The following is a 26953-nucleotide window of genomic DNA, read 5'->3' on the forward strand; positions in this document are numbered from 1 at the left end:
TAGTTTTGCTTCCTTGTTGCCACCTTTATGAGTTGGCGTAGTCTGGTGAAGCTAGTTCACTTCCGTGTCTAAAAGGCAATTTGTGATATTGTTCAACCGGTCTGTCTTTTATTTTTACAGTCTTATGTTTATGCATATCTACACAAACATGAAAAACCGGATGTAAGTGCGATTATATGGCTAAGAATTCCCTGGAACACCACACTCCATCTTGATAGGAGTCATTTCACTCTGAAACTTCAGAATCACCCCAGCAGTGTTTAATTTGTAAGAAAAAAGTGCCAGGGCCCTCTTACGGAGATCACCACAGCTTGCACCACTCATTGCCCCTGCTGCTAATGACAGTGCCAGCACAACTACTAACCATCACACTGCTACAGGTGTCACAGTTCAGACTGTTAAAGGCCCCCAAAGCTATAAGAATGGCGTGGACGAACGTTATTAGTTATTTTAATGTATATTGAATTAATAAACAATTGTTGTTCAGCTCATCTTTTAATTACATAGACAGCGCCACAATGTGGCAACTGTCACAAATGCTAGTGTTCACAAGTAAGTGCCGGTACCGAGAACTGGAAACCACTGGCTCAAATTAAGCACTGCCCACCAAAGGAGTTACGCTAGTTTCCAGTACAGCTCTGTCAGGTTCACACCCCTCTGCATCACCCACACTGCCAATCACCACTAAGGCACTTCAGAACTCCAGCCTAGGACCACCAAACGCACACTCTTTACACAACACCCATTCAAAAACATCAATTTGCTGAAAGTTGCAGGAATCTGGCTCGTACTTTGAGGTATCATTGTCGCACTCCCCACCAACAGCCCGGAGTTACGTTTGTACTACGGATTCAGGAAAAAAACACTCAATCACTAGCTTCTCAATAATGTACCTGATTTGCTGCGTCTGTCAATCCTGCTTCACACTGCATCATTAAGTGGTACCATGCAGGCCAGAGCCCCATGCTGTATAAGGGGGCTGTTTCTGTCCTGCTTCACACTGCATCATCCACCCTAAGTGGTACCCCCGCAGTCCAGAACCCAATGCTGTATAAGTGGGCTGTTTCTGTCAATCCTGCTTCACACTGCATCATTAAGTGGTACCCCCGCAGGCCAGAGCCCCATGCTGTATAAGGGGGCTGTTTCTGTCAATTTTGCTTCACACTGCATAATCCACCCTAAGTGGTACCCCTGCACTCCATCCCCACCGCCAAGGCTGAGCCTGCATTGTCAAGCCAATATTACATGATCTGGTCATCCAACACAACCCGAAAAGCTTGGTCCTCAACCATTACGGAATCCAAATGCCAAATAGGGACACTGGAACGAGGTGCAGACCCACTGGTAGGAACACCATACATGGGAGTGGTCAGAGTACGTTTTTGCCTAATGTTCTACTTCCAGCACCCTGCTGTACACATCATGCAATCCAGAGTGATGGAAATTCATCCGGGACTGTGGGTTCCGCACTCTCCAGCAGTCAACAAGGTCCCACTGAGCAGCCCAGGTGGGGGCAGCATCCAACAATCTATATGCCATTGTAGCACGCAAGGATGGGTGCGACCTATCGAAGCCCAGGTCCACCACACAATTAGTCACAACCTCTATTCTCAGATAGGGGATCATCAACAGAAGCAGAGGAGTTGGGCCAGTCAGGAACGCAGGTTGGTCCACATTCGGGGCATAAACATTCAGTAGAGCAATATCTCTACCATCTAAGGCAGAGGTCCTCAAACTTTTGGATGCCGAGACCCCCCTGTCAACTTTTTTCAAGCGTAAGGACCCCCTCCTGACAAAAATTTCTAAACCTCTAGGTTATGAGGAAGGGGAGGACCAAATTATGCGACAGGCTTGACTAAATTGTGTGAGTAGACAATGTAAATAATGTTCTGTAATTCTGCGTATTTTGGGGTAGCATTGCTTTATTATTTAGAATTTTTTTAAACACAGTAATACTGAGGAAAGATTTCACCCCATCAATACCGATTTATAACCAAAATACAGCAATTAACATCAGAAAGGGGACTAGTCAACCTCTGTGAAGGGCCTCCCAATCCGCAGGAATACGCGCTGCCACATTAGAAGCTCACCTGGCCATGGCCGGGAGCAGCAAGGGTGCATTCAAACCGTGGCGGTCTTGTGCAGAGTTAAGCAGTTTACCCATGCCCCTTTCCTCTCACCCCCTTTCTTCCATCCCGCTCTTCTCTCCTCTCCCAACCCCGGATCCCTCTCTCACATTGCAGGCAGGACACCTTTTGGTAACCGTAGTGTTGGATGCGGGTCAGACGGCGGCGCTTGAATTATTAGATCTTAGCGCCGCCTTTGACACCGTCTCTCACCGTATTCTTCTGCATCGCTTGGAGGAGATTGGCATCGGTGGGCTTCCTCTGCAGTGGTTCCACTCCTTCCTCGAGAATCGTTCTTTTTGCGTGGCCATCCCTCCTCACCAGTCCAAATTCCATCCTCTGGGCATGGGGGTTCCGCAGGGATCCTCGCTGAGTCCCACGTTATTCAATCTATACGTGAGACCGTTGGCTGATGTTGTCAAGCAGTGGGGCATGACTATGGTCTCTTATGCCGACGACACTCAGCTAGCGGTCACTATCAGTGGGGATGCTGAGCGGGATGCCCCTAGGTTCCAGAATGGGCTGAGGGCAGTGGCTAGCTGGATGAATGCCAACTGTCTCCAGTTTAACGCAAAAAAGACTGAGATCATGATTGTCGGTAAGAGAGCGGAACTCTGGGGGGACAGGTGGTGGCCTCCGGAACTAGGGCCGTCTCCGACTCTTGTTACGGAATTAAGAAACCTGGGAGTTTGGCTGGACTCCACTCTTAGTTTTGTCGGTCACACTAAGAGAACTGCGGCCTGCTGCTTTGGTGTTCTTCGGGGCTTAAGACCTGTTCTCAAATTTTTTGATGCCCCGACCAGGCAGCTGGTGATTCAGGCGACGGTGATGTCCCGGCTTGATTATGCCAGCTCTCTCCTGGTGGGGGCCAACCAGGCAGAAATCACCCACCTGCAGCGCGTTCAAAACGCTGCAGCCAGAGCGGTGGTTGGCCTGCCCAGGTTCTGCTCCGTTTCTAACACCCTACGATCCTTGCACTGGCTGCCTGTCAAGATGAGAATTAATTTCAAGGCCTTATGTTTGGCCTTCAAAATCTTGAAAAGGTCTGCTCCCCAGATCCTTACCAATCTCTTGTCTCTGTATGTCCCGACACGCTCTCTCAGATCCTTCGGCCAAGCTCTCGCTGTGGTCCCCCGGTTCAAGCTTAGCCGAGCTGAAGGCCGATCCTTTCGAGTGAGAGCTGCGGCTATTTGGAACTCCCTTCCGGTAGAGATCCGTATGTTGGAGGACCTCTTGCTGTTCGTAAGGCCATTAAAACCTTCTTATTTTAAATTCTGCTCCCGTAGCGGTTCCCCTTTTTCTGTCTTCGCATTCAGCGGGGTTGTGTTCTACCTTGTCGTGCGCCGGGTCGCTCCTTCGCTGGAGCATCTGTGCGCAGTATAAGTGTTCATAGCATAGCATAGCGTAGCACACTACAAATGTAAATAATAGGCAGAAGCAGGGGATCCACTAGACCCGAACTTCGGGGGGGGTTAACACTCCCAGCCAGGGCTTGTCCAAGCACTGGTCGCACACGGTGCAACAGTCTTTCCACCTTCTCCATGAATTCCCTCACTACCACTCACCAACAATACACCTCATCTCTCTATAGCACCTGTCTGACAAACATTTCATTTTTTTATAGCGCTACTCATAGTTTACTCACTCAGTTCAGTGATGTGCATGGTACATCTTCTTTGTACTAGGCACTTGAACCTTCTGCACTGTGTGGGTGACAAGAGTGCCCATGTGACTGCACGGTGAACAATGCAACAGTGTGAGTGTAGGGTAAAAGGAGTGACTGCAGGGTGAGTGAGGTGACCATATGAATTTGGGTTCGGCTGTAAGTGCAGAGTGGGACGAATTAGTGCATGGTTAGTGATGGTCTTGTTTGAGTGAGCTACAGATTGAGCAGTAAGGGGGGACATGTGAGTGAAGTGTCACATGAGTGCAGGGGGAGAAGTGTGCTCGTGTGACTGCAGGGTGGGGTACAGAGTGAACAATGCAAGCAAAGTTTTAGTACAGAGTGATCACTGTGAGAGCAGGGTGAGTGGGTGAATGTTGTGAGTGCATGGTGATCAGTGTGAGTGCATTGTGATCCCTGTGAGTACATTATGATCACTGTGAGTGCAGGGTGAGTGGGTGAATGTTGTGAGTGCATGGTGATCAGTGTGAGTGCATGGTGATCAGTGTGAGTGCATGGTGATCAGTGTGAGTGCATGGTGATCAATGTGAGTGCATGGTGATCAGTGTGAGTGCATGGTGATCAGTGTGAGTGCATGGTGATCAGTGTGAGTGCATGGTGATCAGTGTGAGTGCATGGTGATCAGTGTGAGTGCATGGTGATCAGTGTGAGTGCATGGTGATCAGTGTGAGTGCATGGTGATCAGTGTGAGTGCATTGTGATCAGTGTGAGTGCATTATGATCACTGTGAGAGCAGGGTGAGCGGGTGAATGTTGTGAGTGCATGGTGATCAGTGTGAGTGCATTGTGATCAGTGTGAGTGCAGGGTGAGTGGGTGAATGTTGTGAGTGCATTGTGATCAGTGTGAGTGCAGGGTGAGCGGGTGAATGTTGTGAGTGCATGGTGATCAGTGTGAATGCATTGTGATCGCTGGGAGTGCAGGGTGAACGTGAAAGTGAAGGCGAGAATGAGAAGTGAGTAGTCTGAAAGCAGGGTGCCTTCCCAGAAACTTGAAGCGTAGGGTTTCAGATATAAGTTAAACTATTGCTATAATGGCATTAATCAGGGTTCGAGGGTGGAGGAAATAAATAATGTGCTGATCCTGCAACAAACTTCCAGTCTGATGATTAGGGTTACCAGCTCCTTATTTTGATGGCCCAGAAATAAGCAGTCACCTACAGCTGTATTTTTTGCACTTATCTGTGAATATTTAGAACAGCAAATATAAATAGAAAGCACTTTTAATTGTGTTCTAGAGATGCCTCAATGATCCATGACTAATATTTAAAGAGAATAAAGACAGAAAAGTCACATAACTAATCAATACATACTTTTTTATTTATACCTCAATTTAGTGTCGGGAGCAGGTCTCTGCAGGATCTTTAAACAACACATAGCAGGCATGTTTCTTTTGGCAACCCAACTTTATATTTCTTTTCATTAAATGCATTCTCACACTACAGCAGTAAGTGTAAACATATAAATGTAAGGAATAGGCAGAGTGGGGGCCCAAGGGGTACTGGAACCATAAAAAAAACTAAGCTTTGGTAATCAGTTAACAAAGGCATGTAAATATGCTAATGGTCTTTAAAGACCTGTGAAACTCGGGCCGGAGATTAGACTCCAGACACTGCCCAGCCGAGGCCCCAGGAGCGCGAGCTGCACTGCAGCAGCCCGGGCTGAGACCCAGGATGGGGAGGAGGGGGGCTGAAGCCCTGGAGGCCAGGGCAGAAGTGACACTGTGAAGTCGCGACCCCCTTTGCATCGCTCCACGGCACCCCTGGGGGTCGCGCCCCACAGTTTGAATACCCCTGATCTAAGGGATGTAACACCAATATGCAAGGACGTCTTGGTAAATAACTTCCCTATACAAATTAAATGGAACTCCTGGTCGAACCCAAATAAGAACACCTGCGAAAAAGCTAAATAAGTAGTGGTGTATAACTGTCCCCGCCATCTCCCCGGGAATGGCCCGCAGCCCACCCCTCAGATTCCCAAAGATGTGTCTCCTTCGGGAACGCAATATACACCCCCTTACACTTCAAATAAGATAACACATTATATCGTTTAGAGGGGACGGAAAGGCCCTCTACGTTTCACTTAATTAATTTAACTTGGGCGGCTATTGACATCGTACCAAAAAGGGAAATTCACGAGGTCTCCACACATAGACCTACCCCCAAACCCCCCATTGATTCGGTCCCCCCTCACAGTACCGAACATGAAGATTCCAGTCATACATTCACCACTGCAAGGAAACATTGCAAATGAGCGAACACAACTAAATAATGAATCCCCAACACCCTCCAAGGACTGAGGCATACAGCCATCCTGTCCACACAACAAACCACACACGGCCCACCAAGTAGCCAACTAAAAGCCAGAAAGGCCCAACTAGTTCTTTAATGTGAAGTTACAATTAGTCACCTGCATAAGAAGAAAGGACAATCAGTAAGTCAATCAAATACCTTTGGGCACATCTCGCTAGCCCCTTCCCCCGCCCTCCAAGACACCCGCCCCCCGTTCCACTCAGATCGGAAAAGTTAATTCAAAACAGGATACCTCAACCGCATTATAAGAGATATAGCCACCAAACCATCGTAGTACTGTCAGGACTAAAGTGATGTTAGTATTTATCGCCATCCAGATCAGTGTCAGATGACATAGTCAGCCATGCCTGGGATAACTCCCGGCCATTTGTTATCCAGCCCCGGTGGGAAAAAGTCGCCTGAGTCCGAGAGAGAGCTGTGATTCTCTGGGGATGTTCTTCGAGAAGAGCCCTCACTTGCTCCTATAGAGGCAGCGGTCTCTACTGAACTTGTCCGTTCCAGCACCACCTGATTTATTGGGCCTGTATGACCCCCTACGTCAAGATCTTTGTTGCGAGCACGGTGGCCATTGCACCTTCAGTAATTTTAGCCGTACAGTGCCCTTACCAGATAACTCAAGCTAGTCCCATGTCGGGTCACAGAAGAAGTGCGTCTTGTCCTCCGCCTGGACACTCAGACAAGCAGGGAACAATAGTGATTAAAGCAGCCCCAGTTCACACAGTTTTTCTTAAACGCAATGAACAATGCCCTCCGTATCTGAACCTGGAGGGTGAAGTCAGGGTACAGAGACACCGTGGCATTGTCCAGCACAAAGGGGCCATGAGCACAAACACATTGAAGCAGATAATCTCTGTCATGAAAGTGCAGGATACAGGCCACCACAGAGTGAGGTGGAGCCCCAGGGCGAGGCGGCTGCACCGGCACTCAATGCACCCAATCTAGGGCATAGAATCTGGAGAGGACTTCTGGGGCGGCCACCTCTTGCAGCAAATCTTCCATGTAAGCCAACAGAGAGTTTCCTTCAACTTACTCCGGAAGCCCCACAATGCAGACATTGTTCCAGCAGGCTCGGCCCTCCTAATCATCCAGGCAAGCAGGCAGGTGCTGCGTCTGGGCCTACAAAACCGCAATGCAGTGGTCAGCAGATTAAACAACGGGAGTGAAGGACTGCACAATGCCCACCAGAGTATTGAGCCTCTCAGAAATTTTCTGGCAGTCCTCTCGGATAAGTCCCAAGTTCCACTGAAATGGAGTCTTACCCTCGAAACATTCACCAGAAGCATCTATCGCGGTCTGGAGTTTTTTGAATTTACTGTCTATATAGGACGTGTCACCACTTTTAACACCCTGCTTGATCCCATCTTGGAGGGTGCTTGTGGTCGTATTCTTCTTGGCCTGTTGTGTTTGCCCCATGACAACCTCAATGATGGAGGAGGGAACGCAGAAAGGAAAACAAGCTAAGCACTATCACCCAACTGCAGATTCTGGTCAGTACAAGCCACTTTAGTCCACCAACTCTGTTGGAGCCCCGAACAGTTATAACACAGTCAAACAGCTAGTGACCCAAAGATCAATGCTCTAATGGCAGTACTATCACCATTGTCAACTGGCCTGTGCTATGGAAATCGTGGGGGAGCCGAGAGATGGTCATTCATGGATTGTAAAATTATCTGTTCCAACAGGCTGCCCACCAAATCCCGTTGGTTCCAGGAGGGTGCAGAGGGACAAAGCCATTGAATTACCAAGCCATGAACACATATAAGACCAGTCAATCACCTGGCAATGCAGCAGCAACAAATGGCCGCAAAAGGCAACATTAGTATCCACTCAGCTGAAAATTGGAAGTCAGCTCCCTGGGAGATTGGGGGGTCCAAATCAACTTGCTTCCTCAGGGCAACTCCTAGTGCCTCCCGCTAAACAGGTACAGGAAGTCAAGGTTGATCCCCTGCGGTATCCCCCGTCACCAGGAAAAAAAGAGCAGAATGAAGACTCCAACCTGATGTGGGATAGTGAGGAAGCAGCAAGCTTGTCCCAACTGGCTCCAGAGAGGTAAGGGCCTTCTCATAAATGCACTCATGCCCCCCCCCCTCCGTGATCTACCTGTCTGTCCTTCACGGAAGTGCTCCTCTTGGAGACTAGTACCTCAACCAACGCGGCCCGCTCACCAGCCTTTAGGCTGCCATCTTGTCTGGTGTGGGCTGATCATCTCAGCACATAGAAGTTAGCGTCCCGTGCTGCAGGCCGGCCCCTAGCAGCATCACCTGGCTCAGTACCTCCCATGCAGCACTTCTGCGAGCCCAGGGGGTGGGGGTCTGGCAGCCAAGTGCGGGCTGTGGTTAGCGACAGAGGGGCCTGCAAAAAGAAAGCTGGTCTGCCATCTTGCTCCTCCTCGAAATCCAGTTGTGATCGTCCCCTCCTGTTCGCTGGCCCCACCAAGTCATATTGAGGGCATGCGCTGGTCTCCTCGGGATCACGACCGCCTGGCTGCTTCTTTGCAGGAGAAGCTGGATGCATGCGGTGGCTGGGAATAGCCTGGGGTTTGCGGGTGGCGAGGGACACACCCTGTCCGTATCCTTAGGTCATGGCAGTTTGCAACAAATATCTTAAAAGGTTTTAGATGTGTTTAGATTTGTACCAGAGGGTAGTGTACAACTTCTTGTATACATTAGTATACTTCTCTCGTGGGATTAAAGCCATTCCAGTACTTTCGATTTGTGGCCAGTCCTGCCTCTTTGTCTCTCCTTTTCTCTTCCATTCCTCCCAGAGAGCAGGGACTAAGTACTGTCTCATTCCGCTATGGTTCTTTGGGATCTATTTTTTTCTTGGTTTCCTGCTCTTACTGTTTCATTATGTTCAGCTTTAGTGCCATAGTTGCTTGAATGTAAATATAGCATTCCTCCTTCCCATCTCCTCTTAATGCCACAGTTGTGTTAGTGCTGCCTCCCATGTTGTGCCACCCGCTCTATTGCTTTTATTTTATTTTATTACCCTTTTTACACTTTTCGACAGTCACTTGGGCTTTTTTTGGTAGGATATTCATTTGGTTTGGGGCTTCTTTTTGAGGGAGATTGGGCTTGTTGAAGTCTTGTTTGTAAGAAGGCATGAAACATGGCAGCCCATCCAACTCTTCCTTGTGCTCAGGGCTGGACTGGCCATAGCGGGCACCGGGCGTTGCTTGTGCTCCCGTCCCATCCCTCACCCCTCCCGCCATGTTACAAGAGCTGCAGCCTTGTCAGAGCCACCTGCATCCACAGACTGTTCCCAGAAAGGGTTTATTTCTGTGCAGACGGTTTGGTTGTATCTTAAATTTGAAGTGAAAGCAGAAAGTGTTGATTTTACTTAAAAATGTTTGATTCCCTTGGCACTGTTTTTTTTTTTTTAAATGGTGCGTGCTGAGCTGTAATCTTGCAACCTGAGCTCAGCCTCTCTTGCGTATTTGTAGAAACTGTGCTGGAGAAATGATGTGGCTTTTGCACGTTATTGTATGCATCTACCACTGTTATGAAATCTATACCCTCTTGTCAACCACAGTAGATGCTGTGAGAACCTACCATATAACACATGCACGGTGCACAGATAGCGACTACTTTACATTCTAGGCTTCTTTGCAAAGCCACTCGCGCGGAGTAATTCAACACAAATGCTGCTGGGTTCTGCTAGGATGTCAGCTCACCAGCGTTGGCTTCTGCCAGGGTAGGAGGACTTTAACCGGGCCATAGGACGCAGCCTCCACCAGAAGCTAGCAGAACTCGCCACAGTGCCGAACAGTACACAACTGCCAATGTCTGTCCAGCCAAGCGCTGGCTCAAGTCGGGTGAGTTCCGCAGACACTGGGTGGGCTTGGGGCGATTCCATGGGATCAGGAGAGAATGGTTGAGGGAGATCTCCGGGGTGGTCAGGCTCTTCCCTGCGGTCGTGCAGGGCTGTTCTCTCTTGTATCGGATTCCCCTTATTTCCCTGCAGAGCTCTACTTCCTGATCGCCTGGTTCCTAGAGAACAGCCCCAGTCAAGAGGCTGCCGAGTTAGGAAGGGTTGAACCCCTCGCTGCACTCCTCTTTACCCCCATTACATCCCTCCTCTGACTTGGCCTTGTGTTCTTGCAGGTGCTGATGCATGAGGTGCAGGATAAACAGGTACATGCCTCTTCATTGGACACCATGATGGTTCCTTACTCCACCCCAGCCCAACTCATGATGGACCCCACTAATAGCATCCCTGTGTTTCCCCACTTATAGCTGCTGCCTAAGCGCATCGACTGGACTGGTCAAGATCACCCAAGGACCTATCGGAGCCAGATGAAAACCCTCTCTTGTTACTGCTGCTGCAGGGGAGGGAGTTTATTCATCCCTTTTTCAGAGAGTTGAGTTATTGGTTGAATGTTATGCAATTTTTCAACCAAAACAAAGTTTGCCCCCAGGTATGGGGTGTGGTGGTATTTGCATCGTGGATAGGGTAGCAGACAACCTGACACCAAGATTGAGGACACCTTTTACCGCCGCCTGCTCTTACCTGTGTAATATTGATCTCTTTTTTACTCAAGTGGCCTTCTAGATATGTGTTGTAAATAGAGGTACTGTAGAATGTGGTCCCGTTTCATTGATGTTTTCTGTATATGGACAGGGAGTGAAGATGAACTTAAAATGTTCATCGAATAGATAAATATAGGAGATAAAAAAAAAAAAATTCATCTCCACATACAGTAATCAAAGTTGTGACTTTCTAGACATTAAAATCAAACATGTAGAAGGAACTTTAAAAGTGGAACTATTTAGTAAACCCACTGACCGCAACACAATGTTGCATTATGATAGCCACCATCCTGCAACCCAAAAAATGCCATACCCTTCGGACAATTCCTAAGGGTAAAACGGAATTGAATGGATAAACATGAATTTGAAAAATATGCCCAAATCCTAACAAATAAATTTCTAGAAAGGGGATATCCGAAGAAAATGATTAAGAAAGCCTACAAAAGAGCAAAATATTTCAATAGAGAATGTCTATTTGAACCAAAAGTACAAGACCAAGCAAAAGATCAACAACTAGTGTGTGTAACCAATTTCTCCAACATAACTAATAAAATTAAGAACCTCATAAATAGAAATTGGAATCTGCTCCAAACCCCGAATTCCATACCCTTACCGAAGCCAATATTTGCATTCAGACGCAACAAAACAATCAAAAACTGTCTGGCACATACATATCCAGACAAGAGTAAAAGAAACAATATTGGAACCATAGACGGTACAACACCTATGGGAAACTACCCATGTGGTTCCTGTAAAAATTGCAGTCTGATTATTAAAGGCTCCAAAATAACTTACAATGGAGTCAACCGTTATCAAAAGAATCTAGTAAATTGCAGAACCCAGAATGTAATTTACATGATTCAGTGTCCCTGCCAAAAAGCCTATATAGGGGAAACGTCAAGAAAATGAGACTGAGGCTCAATGAGCACAAATCCGCAATCCGCACAAAACGTACAAATGCCCCTCTAGTAGAACATTGTGAATCGACAAAGCATACTGTTGATGAGCTTAAGTGGTGGAATATTGAGGTAGTGAACCTGAACACTAGTGGGGGGGGGCCTGGATGCGAAACGTAAAAAGAGAGAGCAATATTACATGTCAAAATTTGACACTTTCGGGAGCGGACTGAATAGTCGAGAAGAATGGGACAGAATAGTCTAATCCCGAAAAGAATTAACATTCTGTCGTAAGCTTTATATAAACAGTAATCCTTCAAGAGTATCCATAGAAGGGAACACATTGTTTTGAATAAATAATAGAACCCGAACAACTATCAGTAACTATTTACAGCGAACAAATAAATACTATACAAACAACAGATTCACACAATCGAGGGAGACGGCGAATTTTGTCACTAAAAGATGTCCGCCAAATTTCCGATCAAACAGATTAAAACTCGAGACGCTCCCTCACCTTGATTTGACAAGACAAATTAGACACGATATGACACTTATGTCCATGAACAAACATGAATCAAAAAGCAAGAGCAAAAACTGCGATGGGGGCCCCATTGAATAAAGATAAAAGTGAGGTGCTCATTACACGTAAGCCATTAAAAGCCATCACAAGATGGCTGCCACTCAAACACTGTTTGGAGACTGATGTCCGTCACTAAAAGATGGCCGCCGCAATTTTGATTAAGACCCGAGACACCACCTTCCTTCTTACTGACTAGTTACATACTAAAATTTAAATACACTTGTATCCTCGAATGGACAAGGTGAGATAAGCAAGAATAAATATTGCAATGAGTACCCCAATGATAAAGTCGAAAACGAGGGTCTCATGCGATTAAAGCCATTGAAAGCTATTACAAGATGGCCGCCACGCCAACGTCGTGTGGAGTGATTTTAAAACCACAGGTGCGAGTGATTAAATGCCTAATAGTCAATTAAGAGAGGTATAAAAGCAATGCCCAGGGAGAGCAATGCCATAACAGCCCTGAAGGACGTTCCGTGAAGTCTTCGTTGTTGGGAAGGAGAGAAGAGCAACCCAAGTAAGTAGAAATGCGACCCTTAGTTAACCCTTAGCTAAATAGACCCAATTTTCTAGTAAATGATAAACAAATGCTATATGCACCCCTTTGCCTTTATAAAAATTGAAACAAAGCACTGCTAAAAGTAAAGTGCAGCCGTTTCAACTTGAAAGCAACTAAAAGTTTGTGCTTCTCACACAGAGATGTCAGGTAAGACATAAATAGAACTAGACTCTTAATGTGACCTAAAAAATACAGCAGCTAATACGGATCTACCTTTCCCCATAGCAAGAAAACTCTACCGTCTTTAGCAAAAAATTAACGGCCGTCCTTCCAAGGATTAGAATACAAGCTATTAAGGTAACCGATCTAAATATTTTTGGTGCTTCCTTAAAACAGGTTTGCCAATTTTAAGTAAAACAACCTATACAGATAGGCATTGACAAACCGATTGAAGGAAAAATACATATGGGGATATGGAAATGTAGCCCTTCACATATCAAGCAAAAAGGAAAATCCCTGAACAAATCATCGATGAGACAGAACTCGGGATGCTAGTAACAGTAAACAACGAATGCTCCCTAGTTCCCCTGAATAGTTTAAAGATCAGTCAGTGGAAGCCAAAATTCGTGGAAACAAATAATCATGTCTGAATTTAAACGATGAAAAGAGAGGATGCAGAATAAGGTTGTAACTTAAGAGAAAACCAAGATGTTTAAAATACATAACGATGACTGTGGTTAGATTTTGAATAGGATGTAATTAAAGAATCCCGTTCTCACAGTGAGCATTGATGTATCACCTAGAGGGCCTGTCATAGAAGAAGAAAAGAAAAACTCCTCCTACTAAGAATAACCGTCATAAAAATAAGGTAAATTCCAATGAACTAAGCGGAGCAACATATCAACAGTATATAATTCTCTGTTTGATGAGCCTGTTTTTCAATTTTTAGAAATGATGCAAAAATTGTGAGAGCTTGAAATCGCCCATTGATTAAAGCGACTTTCCAGTAGCTCAACCAGGTATGCACTATGTATACCTGAAAAAAAAATGTAAGTGTGCGTTTGGAGTGGCAAAACCACCCGTAAAAACTTAGTGATTTATGGCTGGGCATGATGGTAGAGTAAACCAACCAAAGAGCTTAAATGAAGTAACCATTGAGCAAGATCACCCAATAGTTTAACCGTAAAGCTCACAGGGACTTGATGGTAATATGAAGTCAGCCCTAATAATATTAATAACTCTCCCGGGGACCCCAGAGAAGAGGGTGAACACAACAAGGTTGTTGGATCAACAAATATTGTATCGGCCTGTATTATGGGAATTGGAAAAACTTGTGCGTGTATCAAGAGGGAGAGAGAGGACCAGATAGCTAGTCCAAATCCCTGGTTTATATGTTCAAATAATCAAAAAGGGACTAGCTGGGATGGGGTTGGTATGATATTATATTATAATCATAGTAGTGACTCAGTATTGTTTTGTCAAAAGGTGATGGCACCTGCTGGGTGTCTTTTGAAAGCCCTCACCCACCAACCTAGTTGGTGGCATGCTTCATCATCGGGCCCACCCAGTGACACCTAGCGTGTCCCGGGTGTGCTGCGACGCCTGATTACAGCGGAGCAGGTATGTCACTGTGTGTGCGGTGAAGGGTGTTAAGTAAGTGAGTTTAAAACGGCTTGGCGGGGGTCCCAGTACCCAGAGGGTAAGGACACTTTATTAAATGGGCCTCCGCCAGCGGTTAAAAATAAGGCTGTGGGACGTTAGAGGCGGGTTAAGACCTCCTACGTCCTTTGATGTGTCAACATGTTTCAGCCAGTGCCTTATCAGTAATCTGGCTTTCTTCAGGACAGGTAAAAGTGTGTGTGATTAAAATTAGGGGATGTGTAGTGCAGGCTATGTGTCTACACGCCCTAAAGTGTATCTAACTGTGAGAGGGGGGATTCCCTTCTCAAGATCACGCTAGTTTTAGGTAGGTTTAGCTTCAAGGTTATTGAAGTGGCAAGGGGTGACCAGGATTTCTGGTCAGCGCCGGCGTGGGACCTGTTGTGCCTCCTTCGCAGATAAAACTTATCATCGAATAGGAATAACCAATATATGAAATGTTTTTTCAGATAATAAAAAACAATCTAGAAAGTTTTGGAGTAGTATATGAAAGATGATGAGGAGAATGTGGATATTAGAATGTGGTTAAATAATGAAATGTTGATCTTTGTGAAAAACAACTATGAAGAAATTTCAGTTTTTATAACCAGTATTTTATACTTTTGTCTTAAATTTAGAGTGGTTTTAAATGAAAAATTGTCCTGAAGAAGGTGACGATCTATATCACCGAAACGCCGCGTCGACATATTTTTCTTTGTTTAAATGTATATTGTTTTTAAATCATGAAATGCTTTTTATGAATAAATGTGATGTTTTTAATCAATGATATTTGTATAAATGGATAATAAATCTCGGAGATATACCTGATAAATCCTTTTGTCTTCATATTCTCATTGGCTCTACTTGATATATGATTCAAATATATGAAATAGATTTATCTTGCTGAAATTGTAAATTTGTTAATCCGCACACAACCTCAGATACAACCTAGTGTTTCACCAACTATCTCTGACTTGGATCCCTTAGAGACTGCAGTCTCCTTACCAAAAAACATATGAAAAGGGAATCTTTACATTTGTTTCATAGTAAATAGAGGTACGTCACTATCATTGTGTAGTGAGAAGGGAGGGACACCTGGAGGAAGGGTTCAGATGGAGGGAGCTCTGCACACATCAATAGTGCATGATTATGGGCTCTAAGCAGCAACTGTACCCCAGGGGTTGACAGCAGCGGGTCCAGATACCCCCTAAACAGACGAGCACTTTACTGCTGCTTCTGTCCCTTCAGTTATAAATAAGGTTCCCAGTTTTCCGTTTTTACTGATTTTTACAGATAAATACAGACAGAAAACTATTTATTTGCTTGTCTGTGTTTATTTTTAAATGTGGATAAAAACGGAAATTGGTTGCTTTTTGAGTGATTCTAAATACACTTTCCCATGACTGCCAGGCCAATAACTGTGTGGATTGATAGCTAAGGGAGTTAAAAATGAAAGGAAGTTTAGTAAAGAAGCTTGAACAGCAGTAGATATGCACAAGGATGATACTGAAATGTGCATATTTTCATATAAGTGCATTGATTTATCTTCTGTGGGTGTTCATATCACTGAAACCTGGCAGGCATTCAAGCATGCGTGCATATTTATTGGTTAAATAAATGTGGAAACCTACCAGTTTCAGCTTTATTTTTTTCACAATACCAATAATAAATATAGATAAAGTTGACAAAAAATAAATATGGATAAATACAGACGGAAATGACAAAAAAAATAAATACCATAAAACCGGGAGCCCTAGTTATAAACAGTGCTTTACATGGGAAAAAATAGAGCAGGTACTCATTTAAATGTGGTGAGTGGGTGGGGCTAGGGGCGGGGCTAAAGGCAAGACCTGCAAAGTGTAATGGCTTATATACTATTTTCTATAAATAAATCCGGTTAATTCCATATACAAAATGAAAGTCAAACAGTGATATTATTGTGCACCATGTATTACATAATAATGTGTTATGCTGATATTGCTGCACACAGTGTGCAGTAATGACAAGACATTTTAATCCCATCAAAAAAAGTCAGAATCTGGAGAAATTATCTTTCTGAAGCATACAAAAGTAAAATATTTGTAGATAGTTTAAAAGGCTTTTAAAACAGTTGTTGGAATTGTGGGCAAATGTAATTGGACTATATCAATCTATACTCACTGTTATATTTTTCAACATTTCATAACGACTAGAAAACAAGCAGTTTGAAATATATATGAAATATGTAGGGTTTCTGCCCCTAACATACATATCCTAGCTACAACTTCATGCTCTTTATTTTAAATATCTGTCCCTGTCACACATGTTTGTTGCCCTCTTTCTGGTTTAAATGTAGGACCCTATAACCTTTCTAGTTTAATGTAGGACCATATAACCTTTCTGGTTTAATGTAGGACCCTATAACCTATGTAACCCTTCTATTCATTGTCTCATGCAACTTTCGTGCGTTTGTTTGCTCTGAAGCACACTTAACCCTTTAGCCCTATTGGATGAAAGGAAAAGCTGCTGGCTTTCTAGCAGAGATTCACTATGCACATGCCTCTTATTCAGTAAAACTCGAGGCTCACATCTGGTATTACTTTCAATTTTCGGTTTTTCTGCCTGCAACCCCTGACCTGGCCTGCATCTATTATCTGCCCATCTCTCTTCTCCATGCATTTCCAGCTCCCTCCCTTGAGCTCAACACTCTCATCCTACTTGCAATTTTTCTCCCTTCGCGCTCTCACTTCTAAATTTTCTTTGCTTTTCTCGTCTCCCCTTTTTGACTATGTGATTCTTTACCTCGCTTCCCTCTCTTCCCTTCTTCCTACACTTTATTATTCTCTTCACTACGCCCTGTCTTCCTCTTTACTTTCTATAATTTGCATACATTGTCACCTCCTACCCATGCCTTTTTTTCCAGGTAACAGCTGTTATGCTTTCATTCTCTGCCTCATTTTAATGCATTACTGTGTAGTTTCGGATGTTTGCTCAGTACCGGAATCTCAAGACCTGGAATTGCTTTGGCCTGTCAGTCTCATCCATAGGCCTCCTTCACTTAGTCCTTGCAGCATGCATGTCAGGTCACCCCCTCCACTTACGTGTTTGGTGAGCCCAGCTGCAGGCCTTGGCCCCATGATCATCACCAACTCCTTTGGGCCATAGGAGAATTCCAGGATACCCGTACCTCCGCTTTGGAAAAAATGCAGTAACTCATTTTGTAGGTAGACAGTGTCTTATTGGTTACATATAAGGTAACAAAAATGATTGACACTTTTTATTATAACTTTTTAACATGCTGCACAGAAGCCTTGCTGCCCTACAACATAGCTCAAAGACATTGGCTAAGCCTATAGCTCTGGCTACACACATAGCCGTAGCTTTACTGTACAGTTGTTACAAAACGTATAACATGGTATAGCGTGCACTTTTTTTCTTCAAATAATCACTCCACTGCAAACAAAAAAATAAAATACATTGCCATTTACAATACCTGTAGCTTCATATGCAAGACCTATTGCATTGCAAATGCTGGTTAATCTTCCTGCTTGCAAACATGCTCGCTCTTTCTTATGAAAGAGCTATGCAAGAAGGTTTTAAAGGGTTTATGGGAAAGGTGATGGTGTGACCATGTATTATATTGGAAAAAGTACTCCCTGGTGTAAATGATGAGGATAGTGCAAGTCACCGTGGAGTTCCATAATCTTTAAAAGGAACTCTGCCTCCTGCCTCGTTCCTCCTATATGGTTAGGGAGCTTCTCAGTGACTTATATATACGGCTCCTTGCAATGTACAGCTGGGGGTACTGTGCAAGAGGCGATTTGCTGCCACAGTGCCTTGCTGACTCCCATTAGAAACAGATTCAATTTGTCCTGTTTGTAAGTGTAGTGTGGGATGTACAGTGCATCTGCTGTGTATGTGCAGTCTGGGATTTTTTTTCTTTTTAGCTCTTGTGTCTGAGTCGGGGCTGGCTTTTGGCAGGAGTGAGCTGGCGCAATCCCGGGGCGCCAATCTTTTGAGAGACGCACAAACAGCAGCGCCCATCTCATCTTGCTCCATCCTTGCCCGTTTCCCGGCCAGGTTTGCTAGTTTTTAAAGTTGTCCTTTATTCAGCATACCTTAGGCCATGTTTTTCACACACTATTATTATCCGCCTTCCTTCCTGCCGACACACATACAACCCCCTCGTCAGCGTGAACAGCGAAGCTCTGGGCGACGTAGGTGAGCTGAGGAGGGGCTGGAGGGGTTTGTGTTCAAGGGCCATTCACTGCTCATCCTGGGACTGACCCGTGGACACAAAAGGGGCCCCGTGCTGCCTTGTTGCGTTCACTAGGATCAGCAAAGGCGCCAAATGTCTCTTCGCCCAGGGCGTTATCTTAGCGATGGCTGGCTCTGCTCTCAGCTGGGTCTCGTTATCAAAAATGTATTTCTATTTAGCCTGTTGTGCGAGGTGCCAGTCATCGCGTTCTTTAGAGCTGTTTATTACATTAAAGAGATATCTGTGTTGCACTTTGTTTCTTTTTTCATGTATCAAATGCACATTTTTGCCAGTGTAATGCATAACTCTGAGCTCCCTCAAAAACGACACGCAGCACCCCCTTTTCTTAGACAAATCCAAGTTTACGACAGAGCCATGAAGTAACAAGGTTACAGGGACGGTTGCCCCCCGCCCGCGGGCGAAACCCTAGCCGCTTGCACAATACAGAGAGGAAGTCAGGGTGAGGAAATGTCACAGTTTATTCTGTTGAAAGGAGGGTCCCCGGGGAGCATAAAAGGCTGACGGTGAGTGTGATGCTGCTGTTGCAGGGGACGGCGGTGCAGGACGATGCAGAAGAGGAGCATGGCGCCGGCGGAGGGGAGGAAGGCCCGCGAGCCCCTGGGCGAGGAGGGCTCGGGCCGCGTGACCGCCGTGGTCTTCCTGGCGCTGCTCATCGACCTGCTGGGCTTCACCCTGATCCTGCCGCTGCTGCCCTCGCTCCTGGATCACTACGGCAAGTCGGAGGTGAGTCACGCACGGCGTTCCTTGCACCTGTGGCTCGAGGACTAAACGCTCAGCTGGCTGGGGTGCGGCGCGCGCCTCATTCCTGTAGTAGGAACAGGAGCGCAGCCAGTGTGCCAGGGGCTGCTGGAGTCAGGGGCCGGCTTTAACGCTGGTGGCGCCCAGTGCGACAGTGGTTGTAGGCGCCCCCCAATGACCACCTCTGCCACCTATTCCCCTCACTACCACCCTTTAACAGAGCCCCTCAAGTTCCATAACCGATCTCTCTCAGATGCATTTAATTAGTTTTAGAGCGCCACTCAAGTAAAGTCAAGTCAAATAGTGTATTGAAATTGATTCCTCAAAATCGTTACAATGTACATTTTTAAAACAAAAATGTTAAACTTAATCTTCCGTTAAATACTTATTATTCAGTGTCCTGGTTACCAAGATATTAAAATCTGAAACAACATTACGATACATCTAAAATATAATCCAACAGTTTAAAACGATCTGTGCGGGTTCCCGTAAAAAGCTTTCAGAATTGCGCAGTGTTTGTAAAAGTCACCGATTACTTTCAGCTAGATCCTGTTCGAGATATAATGTCCAATTTATCTTTGTCATATGGCGCCACTCATACCAGTGTTGGGTGTCAGAGCACTTTACATCATACACACATTACACTTAGACATCAATCATAGGTGTGTAAATCCGCGTAATGGAAATGTGACATGAGGCAGAGGACTACAAGGTGTAGGCGTCCCATGTCATCCATAGTGGTAGACCGTATAGTTGAAGAGGGCTTGGTCTGGAGAAGCACATCCTCAGAATGTAAAACTTAGCACTGTGGTTGGGGGTTCTGTTTAATAATCACAGTTGATTTCTACCCAGATGAACCCCTTTTCAAACTTTAGGATATGAAAGGCTGGTGGAAAAAATCATAACGCTGTAATATATACCTTGCAGTTTGCATGCATCCCTTTGATTACTGTTAATACCTCACTGTTCTATGTTAGGATTTTAACTGCAAGTAACAAAAAGGTAAATCGGGCAAAAGCAGTAACCCACTGACCTATTTACATTATATACACTTAGTGATCTGTATGGTCCACGTTCTTGGCAGCAGGCAAATTAACCCACGGTACTACCTTACTATAATTCAAAACTACTACTAGTCAAAACTCTGATCTCTCTTTAGGAAGAACATTAATCCCCGCAGGTATTTTGGCATTTTTATAGTTGCGTGAAATGCCAGGAACGCACCAGCACATGCTTTTCAAACCAGTATATACTTGCAAACATGACGCTCCCACCCAAAATCCGCGCCTGGTGCGGTCGCACTGCCCAAGAATCGGCCCTGGCTGTAGTGCAAGGTTAACTGTACCAACTGGCTATTGTTGGAATGATTAAATAGAGCAATAATCAGAGTTCAGTGGGTCCTTCAGGCCTCTGTACCCCGGTGGCACTGCACCTGCCACACCGATGGAAACTTCACCCCTGTTGGGAACGGTCTGTTCTATCCTGGCATCGCGATCCGCGCACTGTGCCATCCTGCCTATGTGAAAACAGGGGTGCAACTACCTATAGTGCAGCAGGTGCAGTGGCACCGGACAACTGCTCGCCAGTTACATATGTATTTTACTAACAAATCACAGTGCTGTGAGCCAATGTCCTTGTTTTCATTATGGCCCATGACACCTTTGCTGTATAAACGCCTCAATCTCAAGCAATCTTGGATATACTCCACGTTTTCTGTTAATGAGAGCTGCTCAGTTACCACTCCCGGGGGGCGGGAAAGGCCTGGCAAGTTATTGGGGGAAGTATATCAATGCCACCCTAGTTCAGCCCTGTTGAAGTCAAGAGCAGTAGTGCCCCGACCTTGTTTTTGCACTATATTATTTCTCCCTTTATCGTTTTTCACTCTAGTGTGCATTGTTGTACTGTGTGTGCAGGACTCTGCTACTCTTCTGGGTTAGGCTTTGCGCTCAATACATTTTAAAATAAATTATTTAAGAGAATCTATAATGTCAGCCCTGTCATAAACGTGTTTTAATCCTGTTACTGCTTACAAGTTTCATTTGCTAAACATTTGTCATCAAATAAGGACATTTTAGGACCATTTTTTAATTTCACCCCTCCCCTTTATCTCCATACCCTCTCCATGGTTCTTCTGTTCATTTCAGCGATGAATGCATGTAACACTTTAGGATCCGTTCTGTTGCATGAGTCGTCTCTTGGCGCCTCTGCGTGAATGAACATTTGATCAAAATTCGAAGCTCATTGACGCCTCTGGTGGTCATTTTATGAATGGCCAGTAAGTGTGCACCATGTCTATAAGGGAATTAAAAAACTTTGTTTAGAGCATTCATTGCTGCCGTCAAAGAATGAAAATTGTTCATGGGAGGATTTGTATTTATTTATAAGCACTCCTACACCATATTTTATCAGAATAACCAAACAAAAGTATAACTTTTAGGTTCAGAATATTAAAATATTTGTTAACACGCACAAAGGAGGATTGTCATATGTTCTTGTAGTCATTAATACTGATGCTTAATGGGCTTTGACAGTCTGCAACATTTGATAGAGTAATGACACATGTACAAAATTATTGTGTTGTAATATTTATGTAGCACGTGCCCTATGTGGGTCGCTGAAACGCTTGCTATGGCGTGCATGGTATGTGGTTGGAAGGCTGTTTTCCTTGTTTTATTCCCCTGTGTGTGGGTAGGGTTTCCATGTCATGCATGATGACCACCGAGGTACGGTTATCATGCTATAAGACGCGGTATAATGGAAATGAGAATTTTATGTTTCGTAGACTGCTGGCAGTCTTGACAGTCACTGCAAGCCTCTTTATGGTGTCCTGTGTTACATTCCAGTTCTTGATGGTTAGTGCATTTGGTTGTCTTTTCTGAGGTCTTGTGGACCGGAGCAGGTATGGGTGGGAGGTGATTAGTTTCGAGATCTACTAGGCTAGACTGCTTTACGGTCCTTATTTCTATGAATGTCATTTGATGTTAGGAAGTGGTCATAGTATGTAGCGAGCACAGACCTGCTGGGGTGGACTATGTTGGAGTCCTCCGATGGCATGCTGTAAGCAGTGGATTTTGGCAACAATTTTATAGCTAGTCAGATTACAGGTAGCATGGTTAAATTCTATGGACTAATAAGGCTGCTGTATTATAATTGAGACCTCTACCAGTTGTGTCCATATTTGGTATAAGAGATCGATGTGGTGAAGTGTACTATTATGTAGCTTTTATTGGTTTACAATCGGCTGCAGGCCCGCTGAATGTTGGGAGAATTAATCGGGGACAAAACAGGGTAGGGATTCAAGAGCAATTGATCTCACCTCTGGATGAACGGCAGACCTTTTATTAATTAATTAAATTCATCTGCTAACCAGTCCTGGACACCACGCAATATTACATTGTTGTTCAGTTGAAGTTATGGATGGATGATTACTCAATGTTCAAATATTTCTGGTAGAAGAATTAAACGAAATACTAAATACAAATTATACACCGAGTATTAACTCCAGGGAAACCTTTTAATTAAAGATGAGAAATTTAAATCTTTTGATAAAATGAACTCCTGGTTTCAGGAGTATTGTGCATCTGTAAGTTTGCTTAAACATTATTTTCTCATAGCAGAGAATGACCATTCTTCAAACCTTTGATTTCTCTCTCCACAGGACAGCTTCTTCCAGTCACTACAGAATACAGTAGATTGGTTTGCATCTACAGTCGGAGTACCCCAGGGGAGGCGGTATAACTCTGTCTTGCTTGGAGGTAAGCTTGGAAGCTCGTATTGTTTTTTTTTTGTGTGACTGGTATCGATTTATATAAATATGTTTACTTCCGAATGCAATCAATGATGAATCTGTGCCCTAATGTTCAAAGGATTTGTCTGAGAAAATATTGGTAATCTCGTATTTCTTTTGTAAAACATTCACCTCTCCATTCCTGCCAAGCTCAACAGACTGTAACTTTTTAGGCTGTTTTATTGCCAACTTACTTAACCACTTTTGCCACTCAGGTTACTTATTAACATAATTAGTCGACTTAAGCGGAAATTCATAAGAAATGTTAAGTTGTGAGTAATGTAGGCTGGCTGGACTTAGTGATTCGCTCCAGAGTTCTCACGGAAAAGTACATACCTAGAAAGACTGTTGCGGAAAGAATCCATTGCTAGTCCCCCTTCACCTGCGCACTCACCTGCAGACTTTGCTTCTGTTCTGTGGCCAAGGCGAAGTACCCTAGCTGACCTAAAGGCTGATTCTCAAAGGAACCGTCCTCCCTGAAGCACTTACAGTATCAATAGACGAATAATGTATGCATGAGTAAAATATGCATGAGTTGCAAAACGAACTATTAGTGCAAATCAAATGAGTTCATGTCAAATGCTCATCAATAAAATAGTCTTTTGAAAGTGGGCACATCCAAGAATTTTCTACTGGCAGGTAATGAAAATGTTGATCTGCACCCATAAAAGGGACATTCCATTAAAGGTTTCTTGATCTGATGGGTAGTACAACACAATTTGAGAAGAAGTTTCCTTGTAATAAAATGCTGCTGATTCAACCTGGTATAATTTACCTTGGCAAATCTGCAGAAACGCTTGTGTGTTGTTTTTTGTTAGTACCACCCCCCATAATAACCACTGTTGTAATTCAAGGAAAATAAACTTTCTTGTTCAAGTTTGCTTTATTCGATAAAACAATTATCATAAAAGCATGCTACAGCTAAAAATCTCATTATAAAATCTTAACATACAAGGGAGGAAGTAACTTCATCCTATAGATCGAAATTTTGTGCAATTTTACAAAAGCAAACATTTGATTAACTTTCTTATTCACTTTCCGCTTGACCCAGAGTAATCCCTATTGAATGATACTTGCAGGAGTGGCCAAAACTTTAATTAGAGTGATTATCATACATTTGCATGAATAATTAGTCTGGAAAACAAGGACGTGTTTGTGAAGTAGCACAACACTATAAAACATAGGTAGGCGTAATCCTGAATTACATGGAGCGATTCTGAGAGTCGGGGATGATTCAGTAACAATAATCACTTCAGGGTCACATTCGACTTAAAAAAACTGTTATCTCTCTGAATTGACTAGGGCTTTCACAGGCTATGATTTGGTCATAGGAGGTGTAATGTTTGAATGAGCAATATGTGTAAATGCTGTAGCATATGACCCAACTGTGAATGCGTAATTTGACCGATTTTTGGGTGAATGTGGGTCCTCCTGTTTGAAGTGTTATACATGTAAATACATTACAATCGGTGATGTAGCTGAAATTATGTTCTGTACATATACTTTTCTTTAAGTCGCTCGTATCATTACAGAAGGTGTGTACGAAATGCTCCACAAAGGGTGATAGACATGTCAACTACTAAATCTCCTATCAGAATTGAATTATGTGAACTGACAATAAGCCATGTGAAAAAACAGAAGATTTCTCGTTTATCTACAAATTTGTTTTTCAACCAACATTAAAATCCCATAGAAAGTGGTATAAAGCGGATGTGATTTGAGGTATTTCCTGCCTTCTTTTTATTCACATTGACAACACACTGGGGCAAGACTGATAAGTAGCATTACACACCAACTTATTACATTACAAGGGAATGCAACCCCGTACAATGGACAGTGTTTATCTCCCCCCTTGCACCAGCTAGCATTTGTTCATTGAGGTTTGAACGAGAATGTTTGCACTCAGATACATTGTTTTCTTTGTATTTGGTTGTGGAATGGACTTCATTTATTTTGTACACACAGTGTAGACCTAGATATCCGTTGAAGGGAAAGCATTTGGTTTGCAATCTGTTTCTTCTACTCAACCACAATATATTGAGGTTTGAATCTTGTGTGGTTTCCTAGTCTAAAATGGTTTTCAATCATTGCTTTACAGCTAAGTACATCAAGAGTAACTCCACCGGGAATACCTTTACATCACAACCTTGCAGGCAGTTTAACCAATTAATATGCTCTATTTTTATAAATGTTTCTTAGTGTATTTACTTTTAAAATAAGTACATATATTTATAATGTTCTATATACATTTTAATGTCTATTTAATTATTTATATGTTTTACTAGGTTTTTCTTTTAACAGGGGTAATAAATACCCCCTTTAAAAAAAGGTGTTTCTCTTTTGTGGGGTAAACCCCCCGAATCTTCACTTTTTAGGTCAAGCCTATCAGACCCGCACATCTGCCTGGTTGCAAAAGAGACATAGTGGGTCTTACCCAGAGCATAAAGGGCTTGGAGCCCGACCATTGGCTACCATTGGTTGGCTTTACTGTCACTCTCTTTCTTAGTCGATGGCTTGCCTCATACATTTAGTGGCTGTTCGTCCCCCGGAGCATTGCCAATTTAGTTGTGCCCTTTCACTGCTTACTTTCATGGAACTATTTTTTCCCGCGTTTTTTTGGTTCCAGCTCTTCATCAACGTATGTGTTTTCGAGCTCTTTGCAGTGTGTATTTATGTTTACTCTCCTCCCCTCCCACCCCCCACTCAACCTTTTCCTCCCTCCAAGCGCGTGTCAGTCTCCGAACACCTTCATTATCCTGCCAAAACAACACACTTAAATACTTAACTTCCTAACTTGCGAGGGAGTGTCATGTCTGCCCTGCCCGGGAATGCAGCTGCTCATGCGTCAGCGGCCATTCCTCTTCCTGTTTACAGAGCGAGCCAGCAGTGCACCATTCTCTCTCCTTTGCAGTGACAGGACCAGCTCAGCTGAGCATATGCTTCAGCAGTGGCGCACCACAGCCTCAGATAGAAGTCAAGCTAGGAAAAGCCTCGGACTTGTTTATTTTGGGAGAAATCTGCCTGAATCTTTCACTATTCATGCTGCATGCACCTGTAACCTCGACGAGGTGTAATAAAAGCGTACTGCAAGAAGCCCCAGAATACAGAGATGCACCGCTCACATTTGAGATTTATTTGTTCATAGTGTGTGTTTGCTGTTGGCGTTTAATTGCTTGGTTACTGCTTTCTGTGTGAGGACATAGGAAACTCGGGTTGTATAGACAGGTCTGCCCCACGTGATACAGTGGAAAATCCGACAAAGCTTGTGTAAAACATTCGGATCTTGTGCCCATTATGTAGTGTTAATTTCCATTTTATTTGTGTTGGTTGTTTAGTTAACAGAAAATAATTAATATTTTTCAGGTATGATTTTCGGTGATTTAAAAGCAATTAAATCAATGGAGAACGATCAAGCCCTTTTTCTATCACCAGGGGAACTCGACAGGGCTGCCCACTCTCCCCCTTACTTTTCGATTTTTACATCGAGCCTTTTGCGCAATATTTAAGGGAGGAGCCCGCCATTAAACCTTTCCATTATCAAGGCTGGTCGAGGAAGGTGGCATTATGTGCCGACGATGTACTTATTTTAACATCAGAGGCCGTTACGGCTCTCCCTGCCATTGTGAAGCTGGCTAGCGCTTTTGGACAGGTGTCGGGGTATGAGATAAACGCAGCCAAAACCGAAATGCTTATCTGGAATGATGAGAATCCACCTACAGAACCCCAACCTAGTACCTCTATGCGTTACTTAGGTTTAACAATTGTAAAAGACATAAATAAAATAGTACAAGTTAACTTATCCACCGTACTTAAATATTGTCGTAAGCTTCTTCAATCCTGGTTACATCTCCCCCTCTCATTAATAGGTAGGGTCAATCTTATCAAAATGTCTATTCTCCCAAAGATT

General features: G+C 44.0%; 1 protein-coding gene across 1 annotated transcript in view; it reads left to right on the plus strand.

Moving 5' to 3' along the window:
* Window positions 1-26953, plus strand: part of SLC75A1 (solute carrier family 75 member 1) — a 156064-nt gene that overhangs the window by 33860 nt on the left and 95251 nt on the right. The window contains exons 2-3 of the mRNA XM_086964162.1: window positions 19049-19244; window positions 22918-23014. Of these exons, the coding sequence (XP_086820288.1) occupies window positions 19068-19244; window positions 22918-23014 (274 nt within the window). The 5' untranslated portion in view covers window positions 19049-19067. The remainder of the gene's footprint in view (window positions 1-19048; window positions 19245-22917; window positions 23015-26953) is intronic.

Source organism: Lissotriton vulgaris, chromosome 3_2, assembly GCF_964263255.1.
Source record: "Lissotriton vulgaris chromosome 3_2, aLisVul1.2, whole genome shotgun sequence".
Lineage (NCBI taxonomy): Eukaryota > Metazoa > Chordata > Amphibia > Caudata > Salamandridae > Lissotriton > Lissotriton vulgaris.